Source organism: Neophocaena asiaeorientalis, unplaced genomic scaffold, assembly GCF_003031525.2.
Source record: "Neophocaena asiaeorientalis asiaeorientalis breed wild unplaced genomic scaffold, Neophocaena_asiaeorientalis_V1.1 scaffold177, whole genome shotgun sequence".
Taxonomy (NCBI): Eukaryota; Metazoa; Chordata; class Mammalia; order Artiodactyla; family Phocoenidae; genus Neophocaena; species Neophocaena asiaeorientalis.
In genome coordinates, this window is record NW_020172779.1 from 16,560,697 (window position 1) to 16,586,310 (window position 25,614).

The following is a 25,614-nucleotide window of genomic DNA, read 5'->3' on the forward strand; positions in this document are numbered from 1 at the left end:
TGTGGTGTTAGCAAACTCCTGAACTTCTCTGTGCCTCAGTTTCCTGGTCTATAAAACGGGAATGATAATAGTGCCTATGATGTTGCCATGATAATGAAATGAGCTATTGATAATAGTTGTAAAATACTGAGAACAGTATCTGCAACATAGACTGTGCTACAAAACAGCTTGTTAAAGAAAAAATACTGACATGAAAAATTTATCTGCTCCATTACTGAGTGAAAAAAGATCACAGAACATTATATATGACCTCATTTCTAAAAAATGTATATGAACATACATAGAAGTGAGAAAGATCTTTCTTCACTTTTTTTACACAGTGTAATAGACCTTATACCTAGGCAGTGAAATTTTGGATTATTTTTACTTTCTTCTTAGTATTTTTTATATCATTCCAGGTATTGAAAAAGAAAACAAATAATAATGATAATATCCAATTGGTACCCTTGGATACTTTTGGAATCTCAATTGGTGTGAGCTTTCTAGGGGGCAATTTGGCTATATGTAATACACTTTCTGGCCCAGTAGTTCTACTTTTAGGAATTTATCCTACAAAAATAACAAATAATAATCCACACATACACATATATACACATACACAAACGCATACATATACATAAGGGAATGTTTATTAGAGCAATATTTATAACAGCAAAAAATATGGAAATAACCTAAATTTCACTAAATGTACCGTGGTTGGCATGAACAACGGAATACTATATGGCGCGGAAAAGTGACGCCGCAGAGCTCCATGGAAGATCCTTTCAGCGAGGGCCGTGAATACCCAGGTGAAGAGTCTGCACCTTCCTGTGAAGGGGAGACACTGCAGAAGCGTGTTTTGGGAAGAAACCCCCGAGGGCAGCACAGCCTGGGGGACATCCACGGCCCGGGCTGAACTTCTCACACCCCCTCCAAGTTAGATCTAGGCCTAAGGCCCGGAGGAATCAACAGCCAGAATGTTCGGTGCTGCCGAAGAGGGATATCCCTGATTTCTAACCACAACTGTGCAGAAAGCCCAGGAGTCTCTCAGAGGGGGACTGACAGGACAAGCCAGCCGTGTGAAGGCACAAAACCAAAACAGACTCTCAACGAGGCAGCCCTGAGTGAGCAGAGAGACTTGGGTTCTCAGAAGGACTCGGGCCAGTACACGGAGAGCTGCCCTGATGGATAGATCTGGCCCCTCTGGTTAAAACGAGACAACCACTGAGCATTTGTGCGAGCAAAAGAGAGTGGGGGCCGGGGCGGGGTGCGTGTGTGTACGCGTGCGACACACTCAGAGGGCAGGGGACGTGGGTGGAGAGAGGAGGGGAGCAACTGCATGAGCAGGGCCGGAGGGAACGAATCCCCTGGAGATGAGCGCCTCAGGTGCAGGGCCGTGGCCTCCTAACCCTTCCGCCACTGGCCACCTTATTGCTAAAACTCTGTGTATTTGCCGAAAGGACATTAGGCTCTGAAGCGAGATGCTGCCTCCTCCGAAACCACCGTGCTCCTGCCCCGTCTCTCACACGGTCAGTACTCACGCTCTATCTTGGGACGGCGGCCAGCCCGCTGCCTTACCTTGTTTGAATCCGTGTCCAGTATTTGCATCAGGCCCTGCAGCCTAGTAACAGTTCACGTGGTCACCTTGAGAGCAGTTTAAAGGAAAGAACAACATTTTGTGTTGTCTACAACTTGCAACAGGTGTTGGCAATGAGCCTTGGCCACCTACCTAGATGTTTGATAAATATGAGGTGATGTCTTACCTCAATAATTCACCCAATCTGTGCTAGGATTTTACACACCAAGGGTCTTGCTCCACCGTTGGGAGGTGTTTCTAGGACTTAAGGACTGGGGTTCAGAGTCAGACAGTCTGGGTTCAAAGGCCAAGATCCCTTTCTGGCTAAAGAACCCCGGACGAATTGCTTAATGTCTTAGTGTCTGAATGCTCTTATCTATGAGACAGGAAGGCCCACGATAGCACTGTGTCCATATGGCCATGAGTAACAGTAACAGCTAACATTTATGGGGTGTTTTTCTTTTAACTTTTTATTTTATATTGGAGTACAGCCTATTAACAATGTTGTAACAGTTTCATGTTCACAGCAAAGCGACTCAACCATACATATACACGTATCCTTTCTCCCCCGAACTCCCCTCCCATCCAGCCTGCCACGTGACATTGAGCAGAGCTCCCTGTGCTACACAGTAGGTCCTTGCTGGTTATCCATGTTAAGTATAGCAGCGTGCACGTGTCAGGCTTATGAGGTGCTTTTGAAACGGCAAGTACCGTTCTAAGCACTGTACGAAGTCCCGTCTCATTGAATCCTCAGAGTAATCATATTAGCTAGTGCTGTTTTTATTCCCATTTTACAGATGAGGAAAATAAAGCAGAATGAAGTTAGTAAGTACTAGGATTCAAACCCAGGCAGCCAAAGTCCAAAGCCCAAATCCGTAACCAGAACTGCATGCTTAGCGTGGTACAAAACACAGTAAGAACTTCCTAAATTCTCAGATGTGGTTTGAAAACTTCAAAAATGGTGCAAGAATCGAACAACAACAGCACGACAGCAGAGGCCCTCAGCTCTCTGGTGCAATCTTGCTGTTTCAGTCCTCCTAGAAAGCCGTCTAGGAGACGTTCCCTACTCACACTCACATGTCCTTTGGCCTCTTTTAGAAGTTACTTCAGAGCTGAAGCCTTGCTAAGTACTTACCTGGAGGAAGCACCTGGTATTCTTTACTTTCTTCAAGAATACCTGCCACAATCTAGGCCATCAAGCTCACTCACAGGGGCCTCGAGCATCCCAGTGCCTGCTCTTCTGTTCACATGGTCCCACTCATCCACTGAGACACCCTCCCTCCTTTACTCCAAAGGCCACCCAAACTGCGACACCAGGCTTAGTCCGGAATTCCCATCAGAACACTTTCTCAACTCCTGATTTATTATCCTGTAACACTTTGCATTTTAAAAGCCCATTGTCTTACCCCGAACATAAGCTCAAGAGCACAGAGACTGTCTGACCCTCTCTGCCACCCCCCCGCAAGCGTCTACTCAAGTACGCACCGTGACCTGCGCTCTGTGGGCATCAGCTACCAGATGATACACTCGATTCCAAGATGATGTACAGTAACAGTCAGTAATCATTGCAAAAATAGAGAGGTGGGACATGTATAAATATGTGTGATTTCCAAGTAACAAGTGAACCCATAAAAATGGGTGTGAGTAGTGACATCCAGGTGAGCTGTCAGAAAGCGACGCGGTCGCCCTCGGGCAGCACTTACCGGCCCCTCCCTCCTCCTCGCCCAGGTTCAGCACGATGATGCAGATGTGCTTCCGCAGCTGGCGTGGGTTGGAGAACTTCCGGCAGCACTTGCTGCACTCCAGGCTGCTGGGAGTCAGGCTGCCCCCTCCCTCGGGGGCCCGCGGGCCGTCCCCGCTGGGAATAACGTTGTTTTCCGCCAGTTCCTCTTCGGGGCTGGCCTTCTTCGTGGACCCCTTTGGCCTGCCTCTCTTCCTCTTCATGACCGAAAACTCTATGAAGGAAGCAAGAGGGCACCATGTAGTCACAGGAGGCGACAGTGCAGGGCATGCACTCGATTTCCAAGTGTGGAAATATGTTTGGTTCCACGTTTTATTAAAAGAGGAAAGTCTGAAGCAGTTCCAGAAATGAACAGCTACAAACAATCTTTAGTGCTAATATCTCTGCACCTCTATGCTATTGTATAATCAATTTTGTAATAACGTGACTTAAGAATATCATTTTAGGGCTTCCCTGGTGGCGCAGTGGTTGAGAATCTGCCTGCCAACGCAGGGGACACGGGTTCCAGCCCTGGTCTGGGAAGATCCCACATGCCGCGGAGCAACTGGGCCCGTGAGCCACAACTACTGAGCCTGCGCGTCTGGAGCCTGTGCTCCGCAACAAGAGAGGCCGCGACAGTGAGAGGCCCGCACACCGCGATGAAGAGTGGCCTCCGCTCGCCACAACTGGAGAAGGCCCTCACACAGAAATGAAGACCCAACACAGCCAAAATAAATTAATTAAAAAAAAAAGAATATCACTTTATCAGAACCTTTGCACGTGCTTCTTCTGTAAGGCGGGGAGGACGTTTCTGTTTTTGTTTTTGTTTTGGCCGAGCAGCCTGTGGGATCTTAGCTCCCCGACCAGGGATCAGACCTATGCCCCCTGCAGCGGAAGTGTGGAGTCCTAACCACTGGACCGCCAGGGAAGTCCCGGGGAGGATTTTAAGTTGTGACCATCAGCCCCCAGTTCACAAACCAGGCTCCTTATGACCCACCAGTTCCACTGAAACCCAGTTCTCAGAAACTTGCTAAGGACTTCGCAAAGCGTTCTCAAAGGCTGCTTGGCTTTTCATGCTCTTAATGAGTTACACAACTATTCAGACTATTTCAAGGCATCGTAATTATTAGATGCAAATTGTTCTGATGAAAAAGAGAAAAAATAATTACAATCTAAAGCCACCAATTATAGGACTAAAGACAATATTTTTCAAGTTTCCTAGAAACCAAATGATTTAAATGTCATGATCAGAGCTGCTTCAGAGTAAGTTTCAAATCATTTTTCATCTTGTATTTCTTCTTAATTAGCATTCATTGTTAAGGCACTTGTCTCCAAGGGAAGGTGGGAATTAAGATGGGTGAGTGGGGTCAGGGGGCATCGTGCCATTGTGTGAAGGTGGAGTGGTGTGTCTTAGGTGATGTGACTTGAGGGGTACCCAGAGGAGGCCAAGCAGGGGGCCAGCACAGCCTGGCCACCGTGCCATCTTTGGAGAGCCACCTGTCTGGCTAAGGCACGGCATGTCAGCAGCCCTCTTTGCATCTGAACATCAGGGCAGAGGAAGGGTCCTAGCTTCTAGCACCATCTTGAGGGAATGTCATCTGCGGAATTATGACACGTTCAAGGTCCCTCCTGCTCTTCCCAAGGCTACGGTTCTGCCCAGGAAACGTCAGCCACAGTGCCCACTGCTACCACCGTGAGGACCCCTTAAGTGGGTCACTTGTGCTCCCAAATCAGACAGGAAAGCCATGGGGCGGGCGAGGAGGGCAGGAAGGTTCCTGAGCAAAGTCTGCAGGGAAAGAGCAGCGTGACAATGAGGGCTCTGGACAGAGAAGCCTGCTGTGACGTGGGGTCCCCAAGAGCTCAGAGGGATCAGGCACCAGCATGGGGGAGGAGCTGAGACGGGGAGCTCCCTGCAGAGCAGAGTTTCCACTGAGCTGCAGTGCCAAGCGTGGCTCCCCCTTGACCTAGAGCTCCGAACCGGGGCCTTCCGTGGCCAGGGCAGCCCAGCCCAACACACAGTCACTGCCTTCCCTCTATCTCACCGGGCATGTCGGAGACGAGGATGGGGGTGGTCAGGAACAGGGGAGATAAAAGTACTAAACAACAAGAAAGCAAACGAAGAGACCAGAACAAATGAGCAAGGGCACAAGCCCCTTGGATCCCTCTGGCCACACTGAGATTTTACCAAGGAGAATGTCAGCTGTGTGGACAGGAGGCCCAGCCGATGCGGAAGGGAGGCTGGAGGGGGAGGTGAGGAAAGGGAGGTGCAGTGAGGACAAACTCTTCACCTCAAAGTCATTACAACCCTCCTCCTTATTATTCTTGACGACAGCAACTTACTGAAGCAGCAGTTAATAGAGGGGCAGAGTTCGCGAAGAGGCTACAAAACGCCCACCTCGTGTCCCATCCGCTGAGCTGCAGAAACGGGTCGCTTAAGAGTTTGTAGGAGACCGTGGTCCCAACCCTGATGCCAGACTCCGCACCCCGCCATGCAGACTAAGGTCCTCCTCTGAAATGTCCTGAGGATGCAGCTGTGTAGTGAAGAAGGGGCTTTACCCGTAGAGAGGTCTGGCCTCTGCCCTCAGCCACTGGGGGTGAGCTCTAGGCCCCTGGAAGGCCCTGCCTGACAGCAGTGCCCATGTGCACAGGGGCTTCAGCCACAGGACTAACGCTGTGACTTGTTTCAGGGGCTCTGCAACAGGTCAGGTCAGTTCCGAGCTCTGGATGAACTGGAGAAGAGAGGTCTTAGTCTGACCCCCAGGAGAAGCTGGAGACTGGGGGACAGCCACGTGAGCAGTGTCATCGAGCCCCAAACATCTCTGGACACCAAAGGCTCGGGCGAGCGTCCCTGGTTGGAAATACTCGAGTCCTGTCATGTAATGTAGCCAGAAGAAGGCAGTGGCGTCCAGGACACCACGGGTGTAGGAGGGTGACTGAAAGCCCCTTGTCTGGAACCCACCCCGGTCCCGACCTCACCCAGGCATCTCCCCCTTTGGCTCGTTCTGACCTGTACCCTTTTTGTTTAGAACTGTCATCACAAGTACAGTGCTTTCCTGAGTTCTGTGAGTCGTTCTAGAAAATTATCCAACCTGAGGGAGTCCTTTGGGTGCCTCAAGCTCGTACCTAGCTGCAGAAGCGTGGGTGGCCCTGGGAACCCTCAAATTTGTGGCTGGCGTCAGCAATCCTGGGCAGACGTCAAAGTCTTGCAGAAACCGTGCCCTTCCCCTCAGGTTCAGATTCGGCACTCATGGCAGCAGGGTACCCAGCGCCCTCTCCCCGGGGACACCCAGAGCAGGCGGTAGCCGCGGTGCCCACGGGTGCGACCCCTCTTCCCGCACAGCAGGAGTGCAGCATGGCCAGCCGGACCCAAGAGTCATGCGTGTGTCTCCCCGCAGGCAGGACCCCCTGAAGACTGAGTCCCGTCCCGATGGCTTTTTATGCCCCAGCATGTGACCCGGTGTCCCACCCAGTGGGCACCCCGTAAATCGTGGTGACTGCACCCCAACAAGCAGGGTGCAATCTGCCGTCAAGGAAGAAACATAAAATCAGCCCTGAAAGCTCTGGAAAACCTCTAACACGACGGTGACAAAACTAATCTTACATCTTGCTGCATCCATAATTCAGATCCTCAAGACCAATTAGTTAGCTAAAAATGAAACATTCATAAATGCACTTGGAATCATTTAAGCACCGAAAACGAGTCGCTGCTGTCAACTACCCCCATGGTACAGAAGAGCGGAGAAGGCAAAACTGGGCGAGGAAAATCCTGTCGCCTCTAACTCGACACACTTTAATGGCGTCTGAATGGAGGAAATTTCACTTCCTGTTCCTGCTCCCTGAATTCCTCTACTCAGGCATCACTGAACTCTGCGGATTTTGTCCTGAAGACACCTGCCCGTACACCCCGTCTCCGCTCACCTAGACCCCTGCACGGCATCTCAGAGTCCAGCTTTCTGCTCTGGTCTCTCTCAGCCTCCACCCCCTGTCTCACTGCCACTCTCTTGCTCTAGAACTTTCCATCGTTCTTGAGGACTTTGCCCCACGACTCTGAGACCTGGCTTTCCAGGCCCTTTATCGCACAGTTCACCCTACACATGTGCGCACGCGTGCACACACAGAAACACACACGCACGCATGCGTGCCCGCTCGCTCTCAGCCACTCAGGGCAGTGTTCTAGGCCTCCCTAAATATGCAGAGGGAACACCTGCCTCTTTTTTGCTTCCCTGTGCTGCGCGCCCTCCTGCACCCCAATCAGAACCCTAACTCCAGGCCCAGTTCACGTCTCAGTACCTCCTCTGTGAGGCAGCTCGGCCGACCCTGGCTGGCCCCGCAGTTGCGTGTAAGGCACACACGTGTGCAAGCTCACCCACACCATTTCCTGACTGTGTTGCTCTCCCCCCACCTTCCATCATACACCCTGAGGTCCCACAGGATCTCGGGCAGAGCTGGAGACGTAGCAGATACTTAATACAGAAATACACGTTGATCAGCCGCTTAATAGGAAAAGATGCATTTCGAAAACAAGGCATTTCCTAGGTCCCAAGTTTCCAACAGGAAGAAAGGGGCAAGCCACAGTGCATCTCGACCCCGTCCCAAATCCATTACTGGGGACAACTTCCTCACAGGCAGAAAATTATCCTTGTAGATCCAAGACCTGACCTAGCAAGGGACGGAAAGAATCAGCCCAAAAGATGACGTGAGCATTATGAAAGAAACCTCAACATTATCAAAAATCTAATAACGTAAAAGCCCTTTATTTGTACATCACTCAAGTTTGTGAGGCACTTTCGCAGCTATTACCACATTTAATCCTCATAAAAACCTTCAGAGATGGATGCAGCAAATCTAACTCCTCAATAGGAAAAGAAATGAAGGACCGACCCAAAGGTTGAAGGGACTTGGCACATTTTCCAGGACCTTCCACTGAGCTGGCAGACCCAGGATCTGGGTTCCTTCTTCACCGCCCAGATCTTTCTGCTGAGTCTTGTGGCCCTCGGGTCAGTTCTGGACATGGTAGTGGAGCCAAGAGGTGCACTGCAGAGAACAGCAGCTGGGAGTCAGGTGGGCCTAAGTGCAAATCCCCGCCAGCCTCAGTTTCTAACATGAAAAATAAACACAAAACTGCCTTTATTCTATACAGTCACTGTTAATAAAAAGCAGTCCATTAAAATGCTGAGCACAGCACTTAGAAGGTGATCGATACATGGCGACTGCTTATTATTATGGCTACAGGCGTGAGTATTCTGACTTCGACTGTCTCTCTGAAGACACTATTACCTTCCCAGTCCGTCCACCGTTAGATCGTGTGATTCCTCGACGTACACCCATGCTTGTTCATTAAGGCACTTTTTCCTCAATTTCTTCGTTTTAAAACATCTCACACACCGAGAAAGCCAATAGAGAATTAGAGGTGTATAAATTCCACTCTGCCTAAGACCAAGGATAAAGCCAGCCTTCCAACTCCCGCTTTGCAGCTCAGCCTCCAGCCACACCAACTCGAGAATTTAGGAATATCCTGAACCACTAACGCTGCCAGGCCCCGACAGTCAGCTTCCCCGACATTTAGCTCCCAGGAGCCCAGGCAGCAACAGAGGGACAGTGAATGATGTCAGAAACAAGGGACCGTGGGGCTTTTAGGGGCATTTAGGTTTTCAGGGACACAGCACCCCTCTACAGGACAGGCTGCAGCCTGCCCTACAATGCAAGGCTCCAGGGAGGCAGAGGGCACCCCAAGACTGCTCCCTGTGGTTTTAGCAGTGATCGTGTGGAAATGCCACATAAATAACAGCAACAATTAATAATCACTAGGCACATACATCTCAGGCACATGCTAAGCCCTTCACGTGCATTGCCCAGCAAATCCCTGAGGATTTCCCATTCTACAGAGGACACTGAGGCTTAAGAAAATTAATCAGGGCTTCCCTGGTGGTGCAGTGGTTAAGAATCCGCCTGCCAAGGCAGGGGACGTGGGTTCCAGCCCTGGTCCAGGAAGATCCCACATGCCGCGGAACAACTAAGCCCGTGTGCCACAACTACTGAGCCTGTGCTCTAGAGCCCGTGAGCCACGACTACTGAGCCACGTGCCACAACGACTGAGCCCGTGCACCTAGAGCCCATGCTCTACAACAAGAGAAGCCACCGCAATGAGAAGCCCGTGCACCGCCACAAAGAGTAGCCCCGCTCGCCGCAACTAGAGAAAGCCCGCGCACAGCAACGAAGACCTAATGCAGCCAAAAATAAATTATTCTAAAAAAACTGAGAAAAAAAAAAAAAGAAAATGAATCAGTCTGCCCCAAGACCCAGAAGTAGCCAAGCTAGGATTTGAACCCAGATCTGTTTGCCTCAGTCCGTGAACCTCACATCCACGCCAGTTAGGTTAATATCGGAGCACAGAAATAGCACATTTTGACCTCTACTCTGAGTTCTGCGGGAAAACGATGATAGTTCACCCAGTCACAAGCTTCAGTGGGACCCAACTCCCGACCTGAACAGCCGATGGATACACAGGGGGTGGGAGGGCTAGAAGGGCACCGTGCACACACCAGGTTCTAAGACGTTAGGTACTAACATGCATTTGTCTCAGAATCCGTTTTTAAAAAGGCTAATATCTTATCCCCCTTTAACAGATAACAAAAGCCACTTGCCTAAGCCACCAGCAGCCCCTCCATGGCTGTGGTGCAGGCTGACCCCTGCGTGAGGGCCACAGAGGGTGGGGGGGGGGGCCTGTCCCCATCCCTGTCCCTGTCCCAGGTCAGGCTCCACCAGCAGGCGGAGCGCCCTGCACTGCCTGCGTCAGCCCTGAGCACACTCTATCCTCGTTCACCCAGAAAGAACACCCATTGCTAACTCATCAGCCCAGGATGGAGGCACCTTTTTGTAATCCCCACAAAAGCAGCAGGTGCGCCAGCACAGCCGCAGCATCCCATGAAAGCCCCAGCACTGAAACCTGAGTCCATCGGAGCCCGCTGCCCCCAGGCTGCCTGCCAGGGCAGACGAGAGGGCTCAGGGCTCAGAGGCTCCTGGGACAGCGAGTACAAGATGCCTCCACACTCAGAGTGACTTTATTCGTGGTAAGTGCCCAGAAGAGACAACACAGAGGTTTAAACTTAGACGCCAACCTCCCCTGGGAAGCCTCCTTTCACCCTCCAACTAGACCACGTGTCCCCCCTCTTTAGCAGCCCAAACCTAATCCCAGAGAAGCACCTTCCCCACTGCACTGAAACCGCCTCTTTGTCCAAATGCCACCCACCAGCCAGGAGGCAGCACCAGCAGGACAGTGCCTGGGCCTGCTCTGTACTCCCAGCACCTAGCACAGCACCCAGGCATACAGCAGGTGCACTTAAGGAATAAATTAAGAAGGAGGGAAGGGGAAGGGGAGAGAAGGGAGAGAGAAAAAGGAGAAACGAAGAGTTCCTATTAAAGGTATGAAAGGGGAAGATGACGGAAGAACCAAAACCCGGCTCTCAGCAGACCCACGTAAATTCCTACTCAGGTAAGCCCAGTGTCCCCGCCTCCATCAGGATGAACAAGTGTGTGCACACACTCACTCACCCATCACACACACACTCACAGACACACATGCACACATTCTCTTTTACACACTCATACATACATACAAGAGGGAGAATGAACTTGGTCCATTAGGGAATTTTTTTCTTGGACCAGAGCCAGAGATTTGATTAGCAAGAAGGGAGAAAAATAAAAGGCTCTTCTGCAGACCTTTGCCAACACGAGCAAAACAGATTAAAAGGCTATAAAATAAACCAGAGGATTTAGGAACCTTCATGTTATAAAGGGAGGCCAAAATAATAAATCAATTACTACTCAGTTAAAGGTTTAATTAAACCATTTCAAGCATCTCTCAACTTGAAATGAACTGTGAAGGTTAAACCTGAATGGAAATCACTAGAGAGAAACTAAGATTCTGTAAGTCTCAAACTTTATAGACTTGGACAAAGAGGAAAGGAAGGACTTGGGGTTCTTAATGGAAGACTTTCGAAGAAATTTTCTCGTATTAACAGTCTAAGTCTAATTAAAGTCTTAAGAAATACTTTTTAAAATTAAATTACACAGGCAACTAATCTTCCAGTATATACACGCACACACACACCCAAAGAAAATGTATTCAGGAAGAATTTAAGTGAAAAGTTAATTAGTTAATAAAGGAAAATAACTTTTAAAAGAAGTTCAAAGGTAAGAACCTGATCATACCAAGAGCACCACAAGAGCACCGCATGGTCAGGCCACTCAAGATGGCTGTACTCTTGCTCTCTGTCCATCCCCTGCCTGACCAGGGCTGCTTCACCTCCACCCTACTCACTCGACTGACCTTCCTGTGTACTTGACCCAGGCCCCAGCTAGTGACAGCTTATCGAAGGGGCAGTGAGGGGCATGCCTCTCGACTGGTTTCCCTGGTAACTAATGAGCCCAGCTGACATCAATTTCCCTGTAACTGGTAATCTCCCCTTCCCCCCGGGGACGAAGGCTACCAACATGTCCTGCCCTCCACGCCCCGCACACGGTGGGGTGTCCCTCCCGGACTTTGCTTCAGACCTGTAAGCTCCCCCACCCGTTAAACCCCTGATGCCTCTGCTGCTGACTCCGGGCTCTTTCTTCGGCCTTGAAGCTGGCCAAGCACAGGCCTTGTAGGCCTGCAGGGTGCAGCCCAACAACTGGAGGAGCAGCCAGGAGATGGAGGAAACTCCCGTGAGCGCCGAGATGTCGGGAACGGAGAGTTTTCACCTTATGCCACTAACAGTAACAAGTAGAATTTCTCCTAACTTCTCAACAACTCAATCTTCTGGCAGGCATGTTTCTCTGAGTACCCTGGGAACGGCCAGAGGGACTCAAACAGAACATTTTGTGTCTGGAGTCTCTCCTTGTTAACGGTGTTAGGCAGGTGATCAGTAAGCCAGCCTCTTCAGAAATGCCAGTCTAAATATCCCCAAGAAAGAGCAACTGGACTATCAGTGTGACTAACGAATCCTGCGGCCGGACGTTTACTGCCGCAGACCGAGCTTCTGCACAGGAGACTGGCCATCACCTCTCATCGTATGAAAATAGTTTTGTGGGGACTTTTTCTGACTCTGGTTTTCAGCTGCTCCTCCTATACTATATATTTTCTTCATCTGTGGGGACCTAATTACAGTGCCTGGATGGTTTCTCTAATCCATCCACCTGCTGCATCTGATGCCATTCAGTAGGAAGTGTCTGGACACTGCAAACAAGATGTGTCTCACTTCTGACACTGACTGTGAACCTGAAGGATTCTGCGAATCAAAGCTCTGCGATGGGAATCCCTGTCGCAGGTACACATGAGCCATGCTGTTCTGAAGATTATGTATCCTTATTCATTCATGACGCATGTTATCGTGACAGCTTCCCTTTCACTTCTTTGTTCCAGGCATCGTCCTTGGTGCTGTCACCATATCTTTGGCTTCAGCCTCACAGACCCCCTTGCGACAGGCAGATTGGTCTTCACCTTTCAGATGAGCAAAGTGAGGCTCAGAGGAGTAACATCATTCGCTTCAGGTAATGCAGTAGCAGGTGCTGGCGCTGGCTTAAACACGCTTGTCTGACAATAAGCTCGTGCTTTTTACCCGGCTGGATGGTGTCAACTCCTTTCATTTACTCATTCATTCGTTCACTCATTCATCCCTCCATCTACCAACCAGGCATTGGAGAAGCACCTACAGAGCCTGGGTACAGGGAATTCAAACACACAATCTTACTTGAGCAGATCTACAAATGGAAATTATTGTGACTTCCGGTTGGAGATTTGGATTTTTATGAGACCCTATGCCCACCAGACAGAAACTGAGAATCAAAGTATTTGACAGCAAATAAGCATCGTCATCGCCCTCAGGCACATCATGGGCGTGCCGCCCTCGCCCAGCACCCCAGCCCCCTTACCATCTCCGGTTTTGCCTGGGTTGGTGGGTTCAGGGGTACTCAGAGGCCTCAGGGGAATGACGATCTCATCCACATTAACCCCCTCTTCTGCGTGCTTCTCAGAAACGTGGGAGAGGAGTTCCGACTGACTTGGTGAGAAGAGGTTACAACATTTACACATGAAGATGGCTGGGTTTTCTGTAAGGAAAAAAAAAGCAAAATATGTTATTTCATCTTCACCAAAACAGTGACTACATCCAAATGCCAAAGAAAAATACTGAAGGTTGCTCTTCTGAGCAATCGCCAGGCACCAACAGGTGTGTCCCTCTGGTGGACGCCGCACGGCCAGGCAGCTCACGTCTAACTTCAGGTGGCCCCGGTTGCCAGAAAATTCTTTCTTCAGTATTCCAAAACCTCAGTCCTTCTGGACCGGGTCTAATATGGACCTCCCTGTTACCCTAATCCACTCAAGAGCCTAGATTCGGGATTCACATAGCAAAGTAAGAAATGAATATGGAACTTGAAAATTAATGCAACCTTCAAATGAATGCACCATGCTGACAACAATGAAGTATTCTAGTGAGACTCACTCAAATTAGGTGCAAGGAAAAAATGATCAAAACACTTCTTAAGAGCCAAGCACCTTTCACTGGCGGGCACAGGAACTAAGAACAAGGAGAATGGGAAGCTGTTGCTTGCTTAAGCCCTTTAATTCCTATCTAAAGCATTACCACCATTCACAAATATTTATTAACAGTCCATTATGGTTCATCCCATTATACTAGGCAGGAAGACATATGGGGAAAGCAACTCATTTTTGAGTCCAATAAAATAATTACAGGCACATATAGGAATATTAAATTTAGGATCCAATAACAAAAGCTAGATTGTTTTCCCACATTTACACTGAAAGGAAGAATTGGTATGATGGCTTTGAAGGTTCAATTTCTAACTCCAGACCCTAAATGCTGTAAAGCTGGATGAACTCGGAGAGGTAATAATGATCTCTTGGTTGCAACACTGAACAGGACATGCAGGTAACAAGTCTCCTCTGCAGCGGGAACCCAGGAGGCTCAGTAAGCCACGCCCTGATTCAGTGCAAGCCTCCACCTACTCAGTGCTCTCGCCCGGCCGCAGTAACCGCTGAAAATCCACCCCACGCTGCCGGGCTCCCGACACAAACCACCGCCAGCCTCACGGGGACTGTTAACACGGCCTCGTGCAAGGCGTCGAGGCCACCGACTCTGCCAATGGCGAACAAGTCTATCGCGCCTCTTCCTCCCTCCTCGGCCCTGTGCTCACAGCCAGCTGCCGACTGGCTTCCCATTTCACTGAAGCGGCCAGAAGACGGTGCCAGAGCCTCCTGGAGCAGCCGCCCACCTGCCGCTCCTGCCGGGAGGAGAGAGGGCCCAGCAGCGGCACAGAAGGGGGCTGAATGCGGTGTGGTTCACCCCGGGGCAGGCAGAATGTCGAACACGTTCCAGCAGCTCGTGGACGTGAGAGAAAGCAGACCAGCACAGAAACGCTGCTGATGCTTTCACACTTTCTAAAGACAACGCACCCCGAGCGCCTACACCTGGAAGACTGCTCGGCTGGCCCTCACCCGGGAAGGCACAGGACAAAGGGCAACGCCGGGGCTTCCCTGGTGGCAAAGTGGTTGAGAGTCCGCCTGCCAATGCAGGGGACACGGGTTCGTGCCCCGGTCCGGGAGGATCCCACATGCCGCGGAGCGGCTGGGCCCGTGAGCCATGGCCGCTGAGCCTGCGCGTCCGGAGCCTGTGCTCCGCAACGGGAGAGGCCACAGCAGTGCGAGGCCCGCGTACCGGGAAAAAAAAGTCTATGCTGTGTCCCATGTGCTCCAAACCCCAGCCTCTCCCACCGCCTCAATGACATGTTCTCAAAACTCTGCTTCTCTTCAGTTTTAGTCAGAAGTGGCAGAGGTACAATTCAGGGCCTAAGCATTTTAAAGCCTAGTTATTCAGAAGCCAGGTAGGGCCTAAATCTACTTCAGTTTTAGGCAGAAACTTGCTGAAGTAGAATCCAGGGCCTAAGCATTTTAAAGCCTAGTTATTCAGAAGAGGGGGGCTTCCAGGAAGATGGCGGAAGAGTAAGAGGCGGAGATCACCTTCCTCCCCACAGATACACCAGAAATACATCTACACGTGGAACAACTCCTACAGAACACCTACTGAACACTGGCAGAAGACCTCAGACCTCCCAAAAGGCAAGAAACTCCCCACGTACCTGGGTAGGGCAAAAGAAAAAAGAAAAAACAGAGACAAAAGGAAGGAGGGAGGGAGACGTAAGAGGGAAGAGATATGGGAACATATGTATATGTATAACTGATTCACTTTGTTAAAAAGCAGAAACTAACACACCATTGTAAAGCAATTATACTCTGCTGGCCTGTGCACGCCATGACTGCTCTCATCTTACCACAAAACCAAACAAAAATCTCTCTTGTTCGCCACTCCCCAATCTCCCCGACCCCATTTTCCTCCTCTTTACAGCAAGACCAGAAAGGAGATGAGGAGGCAAAGCAGTGGACCTACACGGTGCCGCCACAGTGAGGATGGAGCCCGCGAGGCCCTGTCACAGAAATGAGGCCCTCTCTGCCTTCAGAGAAAGGGTTTTCTCCATGAACAAGCAGGCGAGATAATGACCTACGAGAATTCTTTCCCACCAAATGGCACATGAAACAGAAATTTAACAAAGCAGAACATTGCTTCGTCAATGAAAATCTCTCATGAATACCGTCAATCGGTATTTTATTTTTTTCCAAGAAATGTTTGATTCCTAAGGAACCCAAAATGCTTCCAAAACAGGAATAGATTAAGTGATAGCTTTTTTCTTCATAAGAGGCCATGTGGTTTTCAACGTACACCCTGCTGATCCTATGACGACCCTATGATTTAGGCAAAAGGGGGTCTGTCACCCCCGTTCCACAGCGGAGGAAACTGAGACGGGGAGGAGACACAACCTGCCCAGGTCAAACCCAGACTCTCTGCCACCTGCTGTGGACATGAACTCTGTTTGGCTACAGACCATGAGCTGAGTGCCTCCAAAGTTACAGCTAAAACGCTTATCCCTGTAGCCAACTGAGTCTGAAATGAAAATCATTACAGAGCAGAGCATAATCCCCAAATCACGTATCAAGTTCTTTCTTGGTGATTTCGGCATCCACAGAGCAGCGGCCACAGGGTGGGCCCCAGTGCAGGCACCAGGGACGCAAAGATGAATCGGGCATGAGGTCCTGCACAGAGGAGGCCACCAGCCCACGGGGGAAACAGACACGCCCAGAACAACGGCATCTTAGGGTTTTTACTGAAACAATTTCCCTACAGACCAGGACGTATTCTTGATTCCCGTTATGCTTTCAGGAGAAAGGGAATTCTGCGACACGTAACAGAGCAGCGCTGCCGGGGACCACAGGGTTACTGTGAGGGGTCCCTTAGTTCCCAGGTACACCAGGCATTGTCTGGAGACCAAACAAATACAACTACTTTTGCATCTGCATGTGACCAAGTGTTGGCATCAGCTGTAACTAACCTACTGCCCCGTGTCCCACAGAGCCCGGAGGCCTGAGCAGCCCGGAGTGCCGCCTGGCCTTGGCCATCGCCATCAATCAGTACGTCTCCCAAATGCCCACCGTGCGTCCAGCGCTGGGCCTGGGGTCCCCGAGGTGCAGAGACAAGCGCACATGAGCAAGGACAACTGTCACAGAGGAGCATGCGAGGGAGATAGCGTGGGGGACCGGCATCTGCACTGAGACCACAGAAGCCAGCGGGTCCCGGGGAGCCCGGCTCAGCAGCCCCGCCGCGGGGCCCGCACTCGCAATGGCTGACAGGAACACGCCCTGCCACCGGCGAAGGGGCCGGGAGCCCTCGAAGACGCCCGCTCGTGTCTTCTGAGCAGCGGTCCCACTTCTCGAGATCCAGTCTTCAGGAGCATCCACAGCGCGGACAAGGATCGTGCACAGAGATGCTCAGCATGGAGGTCCCCGTCAAGCTCCAGAAGCCAGCACGTGCTCTGCAGCGGGCACGTCAGGGCACATCCCCCAGAGAAACTCCACGCAGCCACTGAAAATCATATTTTCGAAGAACCTGAGTGACACGGAAGATGCTCAGAATAAACGTTCAACTCTACAGAGTGGGACACACCACAACCCGGTAAGTACACGACTTTGTTCCCAATGGGGAGACGTGGTTTACGGGCAGATGGATGGAAGAACAGACGGCCAGGCTCAAAGGAAATACAGCAAGATCCTGCCTGCCGGACTCTTCTTTATAGGCACTTATGGATTTTCCACAATGAGCCTATATGAGCTTTAAAACTCAGGAAGGTTGCTAGACCTCCTGAGAAGTGAGGTAACAGGTAAACAGAGGGGTCAGGACATGGCTCCGAGTGAGGAGCGCTGAGCAGCTCAGGCAGGGCGGCCTCTTGTTCAAGGCCACGTCCCCCAGCCCAGCCAGGAAAGGCGTTCAAGGAATGTGCAAGCCAGCGGAGACGGGTGCTGCAAACAACAGACACAGTGGGAAGAGGGAAGGCAGGGATCCTCGGCTAAAGTGCCTGGAAGGCTTCCAGGAGGAGGCACTGAATGGACTGTGAAAGCGGCCCTGACTCGGGCTCCAGGCCACACCCCACAACGTGACCTCATGCACTCCCCCACCTCCCGGCCCGCCAGGACTCTCGTCCCCACGCGACAGGGGCAGGACTGGGTTCGGAGAGGCTGACCTCGAGGCAGAGCCCAGCTTTACCTGAGCCAGGCTCAGCGTCTCCGATGGGCCACTCGGTCCTTCCGGGGTCAGCGCTGGGAGGGAACACGGCCCCACAACAGCCAGCGGGACTACAGGAGCCTCCCGCGCCGGGCCAGTGGGGGCCAGTTGTGCTCCTAGCTATGCAGTCTTGTACTAGGAGCAGCCTGTTCAGGAGCCCCGGCAGTGTTCCCTCTGGAACATCCTCTGCGAACCGCCCCCAGGCCTCTGACAAGGAGGGAAACTGTGCACTCTTTAGATATGTTCATACAGCGGTGTAACCGCAAGATGCCAAAACATGCGAGGAAAGTGTCAGGTCAGGCCGCATCCCGCAGATACTAAGAATTGTTAACCTACCAAAATAACAACAAAGCAGCTCTTTTCATTTTTTTATAGTAGACTAATATGAAAAAAATGGATCTTATACCCTGAAATATAATCATAATTATGTTGTCAGCAAATTCTGATGGAGTTGCCACAATTTGGATGCATCTTTAGGTTCAATTACTGTGTACCCGTCCTTAACAAAAGGATTCAAAGGGAAGATGACGTGTTCAGCACAAGGAAAATCAGAGGTTTGGGGTCTGAGCATCCAATTTCCATGAACTTTTGCCAGTTTTTAATCAGCTACTCTGTACTGTTAAAAAGGAAAAATCTTAAAATAACTGCATAAAGTCCTCGTTTCTGAACTCTGCTTTGCAAACACTCCCAGCCAGGAACAGCCAGGTCCTGTCTGCAACCTCTGACCCCCTACCTGCTTACCCCTGCCTAGGAACCAGAGACGAACGAGGGCCTCTGACCACTCCTCCCAGAAGAAGGTCATGAACTGGAGGGCCTGTGGGTCCCGGGAGTGCGGTTGGGCCCCTCTGACCCTAGGAACGGCCACCGGGAGCTGACAGGTCACGGCATGGCGTGGCCAGGCCTCCCTCCCCCCTCCTCCTTTGGCAACGGGCAGCCCACACGTCGGCTGGAGCTGGCCTGCTCCTGAGGGGCCCCTCCCCATTCTCAGGCCCTCGAGTAAACAGGCGAGAAGGTCAGTCCAGCCTTGAGCTGAAGTCGTGTGCTCCGGCCGCTCACAGGACATCCGGCCCAGCACACAATCAAGGGCGTCCTTTCCTTCTTGCTGGTGTCCTTTGTAAGTGCATCTCCTGCGGGGACTCAAGGGTGGGACGACCAGAGCAGGATGCGATCCAGGCATTCCAGGCCTCTCGGCCCTTAAGCCACCTTGTAAGTTATTATTATTAATTATTACAGAAGTCACAGGGCGAATCCGCGCTCATTGTGTGACAGGCAGCACAGAAGCACACGGAGCAGAGACAGCCATCTGCCCACTCCCCTGAGAAGAACAGCGCCACTGAGCACAGAGCTTCTGCTGCGTGTCCAGGGACAGAAAGAGACAGAGACACCCCACGCACAGGCCCCTGCTGCCCGCTGCCCCATCTCCCCCCACGCCCCGGGCCCTCCTCCCTCCCTCCGCCCCCCAGTCCTGAGCTCCACACAGAAGGAAGGGACGGGGTGTCTGGTGTCGCTGACCTGGGGGTCTCAGGGACCCCGAGCAGAAACTCAAAATACGTTTTCTGACAGAAGCAACGTTAGAAGTGGCCTCAAAGCGTGCGAGGTCTCGTGGGGACAGCGGGACTGGGCGGGCAGGGTCCGGGACCCCAGCCCCTGACTGGCTTCGTACCCATGGGCCCAGCACTGACTCCTTCACTCACAGTATAAAGGGCTGGAGGGGTAGCCCAGGACAGAAGTCCGCCCTGTGGTGCTTTTCAGTCTGGGTTTAATGACACAGGCGTGACACAAACACAGCAGCCAGATTCACTGGAAACACACAGGCATCAGAGGGCTCTGCGGAAGGGAGATGGCACAGGTAAGCTGGTCCCGACATCCCAACTTCCTCCTTCAAAGCACCAAGACAGCGAGGGCCCACGTGAGGGCCCACGCATCTACCCGAGGCCAGGCCAGACCATCGGAGACCAGGAGGAGGGAGGAGAGCTGCGGGGACCCACTCAGAGACACGGACTCCCAGCCACACCCTGAAACGTGCTTCATCCAAATGAAAGCTGACAAAAACCCAACAGGGCATTATGGGGGTAAGAAAAGGAAGTGGCGGGAAGGTAGCCCCAGGGACAGGTCATACACGGCAAGGCCCTCCACGTGGGAAGGCAACTGGCAGAAATGGCAGAAGCCATCAGGGGTTAGATGACGGGGCATGGAGGGATGTGGCGGCCTGCGTGGCCTAAAGGCTCCCAACGTACACGGATGTGGTTACACATCTCTCCTACGTTGCTCATGGGGATGCAAAACGGCACGGCCACTTTGGAAGACAGTTTGATAGTTTTTTATAAAACTAAACGTACTTCACAATATAATCCTGCAGTCGTGCTCCTGGGTATTTACCCAAAGGAGTTGAAAATGTGTGTCCACACCAAAAACTACAAACAAGTATTTATAGCAGCTTTGTCGTAACTGCCAAAGCTTGGAAGCAACCAAGATGTCCTTCGGTAGGCAAACGGATAAACCATTTGGTGCACCCAGACAATGGAATATCATTCAGCACTAAAAAGAAATGAGCTATTGGGAAGGGGGAAGGGGCAATATAGGGGTACGGGAGTAAGAGGTACAAACTATTAAGTATAAAATAAGCTCCAAGGATATATTGTACAACACCAGGAATATGGACAATATTTTATAATAACTATAAATGGAGGATAACCTTTAAACATTGTGAACCACGACATTGTACACCTGAAACTTATATAACACTGTACAGCAACTATACTTCAATAAAAAAAGAAAAAAATGAGCTATCAAACTATGAAAAGACATGGAAGAGCCTGAAATGCATATTACTAAGCAGAAGAAGCCAATCTGAAAACGCTTCATACTGTATGATTCCAACTATATGACATTCTGGGAAAGGCAAAACTATGGAGACAGTAAAAAGATCTCCAGTAAAAGGACAGTAAAAAGGTGGCCACACTTGGGGTGGAGGGGATGAACAGGCAGAGCACACAGGATTTTTAGGGTAGTGAAAATATTCTGCATGATACCATAATAATGGATACACGTCACTACATATCTGCCCAAACCCATAGAATGTACAACAGCAAGAGTGAACCCTGATGTAAACTATGGGCTTTGGGTGATGACGATGTGGCAGTGTAGGCTCTCCAACTGTAACAAATGCACCACCCTGGTAGGGATGACGGGGGAGGCTGTGCATACGTGTAGGCAGGGGGGATATGGGAGATCTGTACCTTCCTCTCAGTTTTGTTGAAAACTTAAAACTTCCCTAAAAAAAATAAAGTCTTTAAAAATATATATTGTGGCAAAAAGTTCCACAAAGATGGAGCAGATGGACTTTTCCCTATTCTTCCCACTAAGTGCAACCAAAACCCTGGATGTCACAGATAAAATACACGTAAGACTGTGAAAGTCGGAGAGAAGGTGGCAGAGCAGCTAACAAACCACCTTGCAACCTGAGACAGTAAGTGCCCAGGGCTTTCCTTTCACCTGCTCGAACTCAGAAGCAGAAGCACCAACAGGCACAGGAAAAAACAGCTCCAACAAGAGCCTGCTCTCACTGGCCAACAGGCCAGGAAAGGGACAGCCTCACAGGACAGAAACCTTTTAGGCAATAGCCATCCTGCAACACTCAAACCCCACAGACAACACTGCAGCCCATCCCCACCCCTGCTAGAAGAATCAGTGACCTTGAAAATAGAACAATAAAAAACATACAATCTGAATAACAGAGAAAATAGACTGAAAGAGAATAAAGACAGCCTCAGGGACCTGTGGGACTTGAACCAAAGAAAGGTCTAACATTTGTGTCAGTAGAGTCCCAGGAAAGGAGAAGGACGGTGGGGTGGGAAAGTATTCAGAGAAATAATGGCTGAAAATTCCCCAAAGTTGGCAAAAGACACAAAGCCACACAGTCAAGAAGGTGAGCAAAGTCCAAACAGGGTAAACCCAGAGAAATCTGTGACAAGACACATTATAATCAAGCTTCTGAAAACTAAAAACAGAGAGGAAACCTGAAATTAGCAAAAAACCCAGTTTCCTGTGTGGAAAAACCATATGATTGACAGCAGACTTCTCCTTAGACACGTGGAGGCCAGAAGGAAGTGGCACATTTTTCAAGTGCAAAAAGGAGAGAACTGTCCACCCATAATCCTACACCCAGCAAAACCATCCTCCAGGAATGAAGGGGAAACCAAGACATTCCCAGATGAAGGAAAAGAAAGAGAAGTTGTCACCAGCAGACCGAACCTACAAGAATGACCAAAGGAAGTTCTCTAAACAGAAGGAAAATGCTAAAACAATGACTCCTGCGACATCAAGAAAAGTAAAATGAACAAAGCAAAGTGTAAAAATATGGGCAAATACATCAGATTTCCTTTTTCCTGTTGATTTCCTAAATTACGTTTGACCGTTAAACAAAAAGTATAACTCTGTCTGATGTGGTTCTCAACGTCTGCAGAAGAAACTTTTATGACAATTATAAACAGGGGAGGTAAAGGGACACAAGGCTGGGACTTCCCTGGTGGTCCAGTGGTTAGGACTCAGCGCTCTTGCTGCTGAGGGCCCAGGGTCGACCCCTGCTCGGGGAACTAAGATCCTGCAAGCTGTACCCCAAGGCCAAACAATCAATAAATAAAGGGACACAAGGTTTCTCCACTTCACTCAAACTGATAAAATGTCAACAAACAGCTCGGCATCTTGACTGCAGGGGTGGTTACACAGATCTACGCATGTGGTAAAATGCGTTAGAACCGTGCATGCCCGTCGCACCTACACTCATTTCTTGGTTTTGATATTGCACATCAGTTTCACAAGATGTAACCACTGGGTTGGGATGATGAAAGAATTCTGGAAAGGGCTTCCCTGGTGGCGCAGCGGTTAAGAATCCGCCTGCCAATGCAGGGGACAAGGGTTCGAGCCCTGGTCTGGGAAGATCCCACATGCCGCAGAGCAACGAAGCCCACGCGCCACAACTACTGAGCCTGTGCTCTAGAGCCCGTGAGCCACAACTACTGAGCCTACCTGCCACAACTACTGTAGCCTGCGTGCTAGAGCCTGTGCTCCACAACAAGAGAAGCCACCACACTGAGAAGCCCGCGCACCGCAATGAAGAGTAGCTCCCGCTCGCTGCAACTAGAGAAAGCCTGCGCGCAGCAAGGAAGACCCAACGCGGCCAAAAATAAATTAATTAATTAATTTTTTTTAAAAAAAGAGTTCTGGAGATGCATGGTGGTGATGATTGCACGACAATGTGAATGTCCTTATGCCACTAAACGATACACCTAAAAATGGTTAAAATGGCAAATTTTATGTTATATATGTTTTTATACTCCCCTCCCAAAAACATAACCATTGGAGTAAGCCTGGAAAAGGGTATATAAGACCTCTCTGCACAATCTTTGAAACTTCCTGTGAATCTACTATTATTTCAAAATACAAAGTTAAAAAAAAAAATACTCCAGCCAACAAAACATACCAATGGCTGCTGCCAGCCTGGAGTCTCTGGAAAAGGCACTAAATCTGAGAAGCGGGGATACTGTTTGACATACCCATGACCCCGTCGAATCCCAACCACCCTATGAGGTCCAAACGTCCCACAGGGGTGGAGCGAGGTAGCTCACAGCGGGCAGCCAGGGCCCAGTCCAGGTCTCTGTGCTCACCTCCGTGAGAAGCAGGGCTCTGCACCCCAGCACCTTCCATACCACCTGCACTCACTACCTACGGCCACAGCCCCGCCCAGCCCAATGTCATCCATCCTCTTAGTGATGCTGCTGCTAGGGACACAGTAGGCGCTCAGTGTTAGAGGAACTGACGATCACAAATAGCCTTAAACGTTTATCGATAACCGTAAGAAGACAAAATGCTCATTACTAGACTATTAAATTCCTCTATTTAAAAGTGACAGCTGCTTTTCAACCATCTTTTACTTGGATTGATTAACTTGAAAGAGAGTTCAGGAGCCAAAATTAAGGCCCTGTTAAACGGCCTACCTTATGAGAAGAACAGGATGGCAATTTCTTTCAGAGTTCTGTTTTTGTTTTCTTGTTGTTCACTCACCCTTAAGTTATTAAATTCAAAAGAGCTGGCAGCGTCCCAAGAGGAGTGGAAATACTTCAGCAACACGCAGCCAGATCGCGGTCACTCCGCGGTGATGGAGAAGCTCTCCGCATTGTGCAGCTTACTGCAGTCGAAAATACGCTTTTCCTTTATCTTCAGGAAAAGAAGCCTGGGCCTGGACAAAACACCTTCCTTCCATTTAGCTTATTTTGCAGAACTTTTCATGAGCTGTGGGTATGCCGTATAACGTCATCATCACCATCACACTTACTGAGAACTTGCTGTAACCAAAATAAGGGCATTCAAAGAGGAAGAGGGAGAAGAAAAGGAAGCTGAAATCAATTAAACCCTCACCATGAGCTGGCACCACGCAAGCCTCATGCCGAGAGCATTCAATCTTCACAGCAATCCTATGAAATAGGTTTCTTTATTGCATCTCCTCAAGTCTAAGACAACATCTATTTTAAGAGGCACTGATACTTCACATACACTAAAAAAGACTAAAATGCTGCCAAATAAACGAAACCTCGCTGGGTTCTTATCACACCAATTGTACGACACCACCTGGTTTTAGGGATGTTAAAATCAGTCTTTGAATCAGTGAAACTCAGGAATATTTCCAGATTCCGATGGAGATGCGGCATGGCCAAAGTGCCCGGGAGACTGGACTCCTATCCCCCGTTCTTTCCTCGTAAGGCCCCATTTCCCCCCTCGGCACCCACAACAGACACACCGGGGGGCCCTGCCTCTGGGCTCACCTCCATGACCTCCTGCTTTCAAGAGACAAGGAGACAAACGTGTCCTGAGTACCAGGCACTTTCACACGCCTTATCACGTGTAACCCTGAAAGGCAGGGTGGCTGCTAGCAAGGCACCTCTGTGAGAAAAGGAAAAAGGCACCCTTTCCTTAAGACACTAGTTCCCCCTGTCAGAAAGTGGTCAAATACACTGATTTTGTCAGAACAAGATACTACCATTTGCAGAAAACTGTCATATACAACTGAATATACAAATCTATGATGTGAAATGGTCCCCTTAGAGGCGGTACCCTTGTGCAGTGTGCGACCTGCACAGCTGTACACAGTGGCCCTAATGAGTCAGCCACGAAGATACTATTATCCCATGTTACAGATGAAGAAGCTATAACTTGCCTAAGAGGATCGAGTTCAGGCCTATATGGTTTCAAAGCCACCTGGTCAACTCTCAGGGGACTTAAAAATCAGGTAGAAACACAGGTTGTATTCATGCATGTGTGCAGCGGTGGGGATGTCTATACAGGAACATACTAAACACATGCCACCAGAGGGCATGGGGAGGACGCAGAAACCCCGTGGCTGAGGCACCTGGGGTAGGATTCTCGGGGGAGGGAAGCTGAACGGATCCAGGAGGCGAGGAGAGCGACAAGCAGAACAGGGGAGAGCCTCAACCCCGGGGAGCCTCGAGTGTGTAGAGGTGGGGACAATGTCAAGGTCGGGGGGCAGCAAGGCCTGGTCCTCGGAACACCCACCACGGGAGCCTGCCCGAGAAAGGCAAGGGCACCCAGCCTCCAGAGCAGGAGGCCCATCAAGAGGGCCAGGGACGGGGCACGGCACACAGGAAGCTGGCCCCATC

At 50.3% G+C, this 25,614-nt stretch overlaps 1 protein-coding gene across 5 annotated transcripts in view; it reads right to left on the minus strand.

Moving 5' to 3' along the window:
* The window catches only part of ZFAT (zinc finger and AT-hook domain containing), a 167,521-nt gene that overhangs the window by 127,100 nt on the left and 14,807 nt on the right, over positions 1-25,614 (minus strand). For 4 of the 5 annotated variants that reach the window (XM_024741220.1, XM_024741218.1, XM_024741222.1 and 1 more), the window contains exons 2-3: positions 13,188-13,364; positions 3,259-3,510 (exon numbers count right to left, since the gene is read on the minus strand). In XM_024741220.1, the coding sequence (XP_024596988.1) occupies positions 3,259-3,510; positions 13,188-13,364 (429 nt within the window). Of the gene's footprint in view, positions 1-3,258; positions 3,511-13,187; positions 13,365-23,937; positions 24,173-25,614 lie in introns of those variants that run through there. The other variant, XM_024741219.1, reaches the window with a different exon arrangement.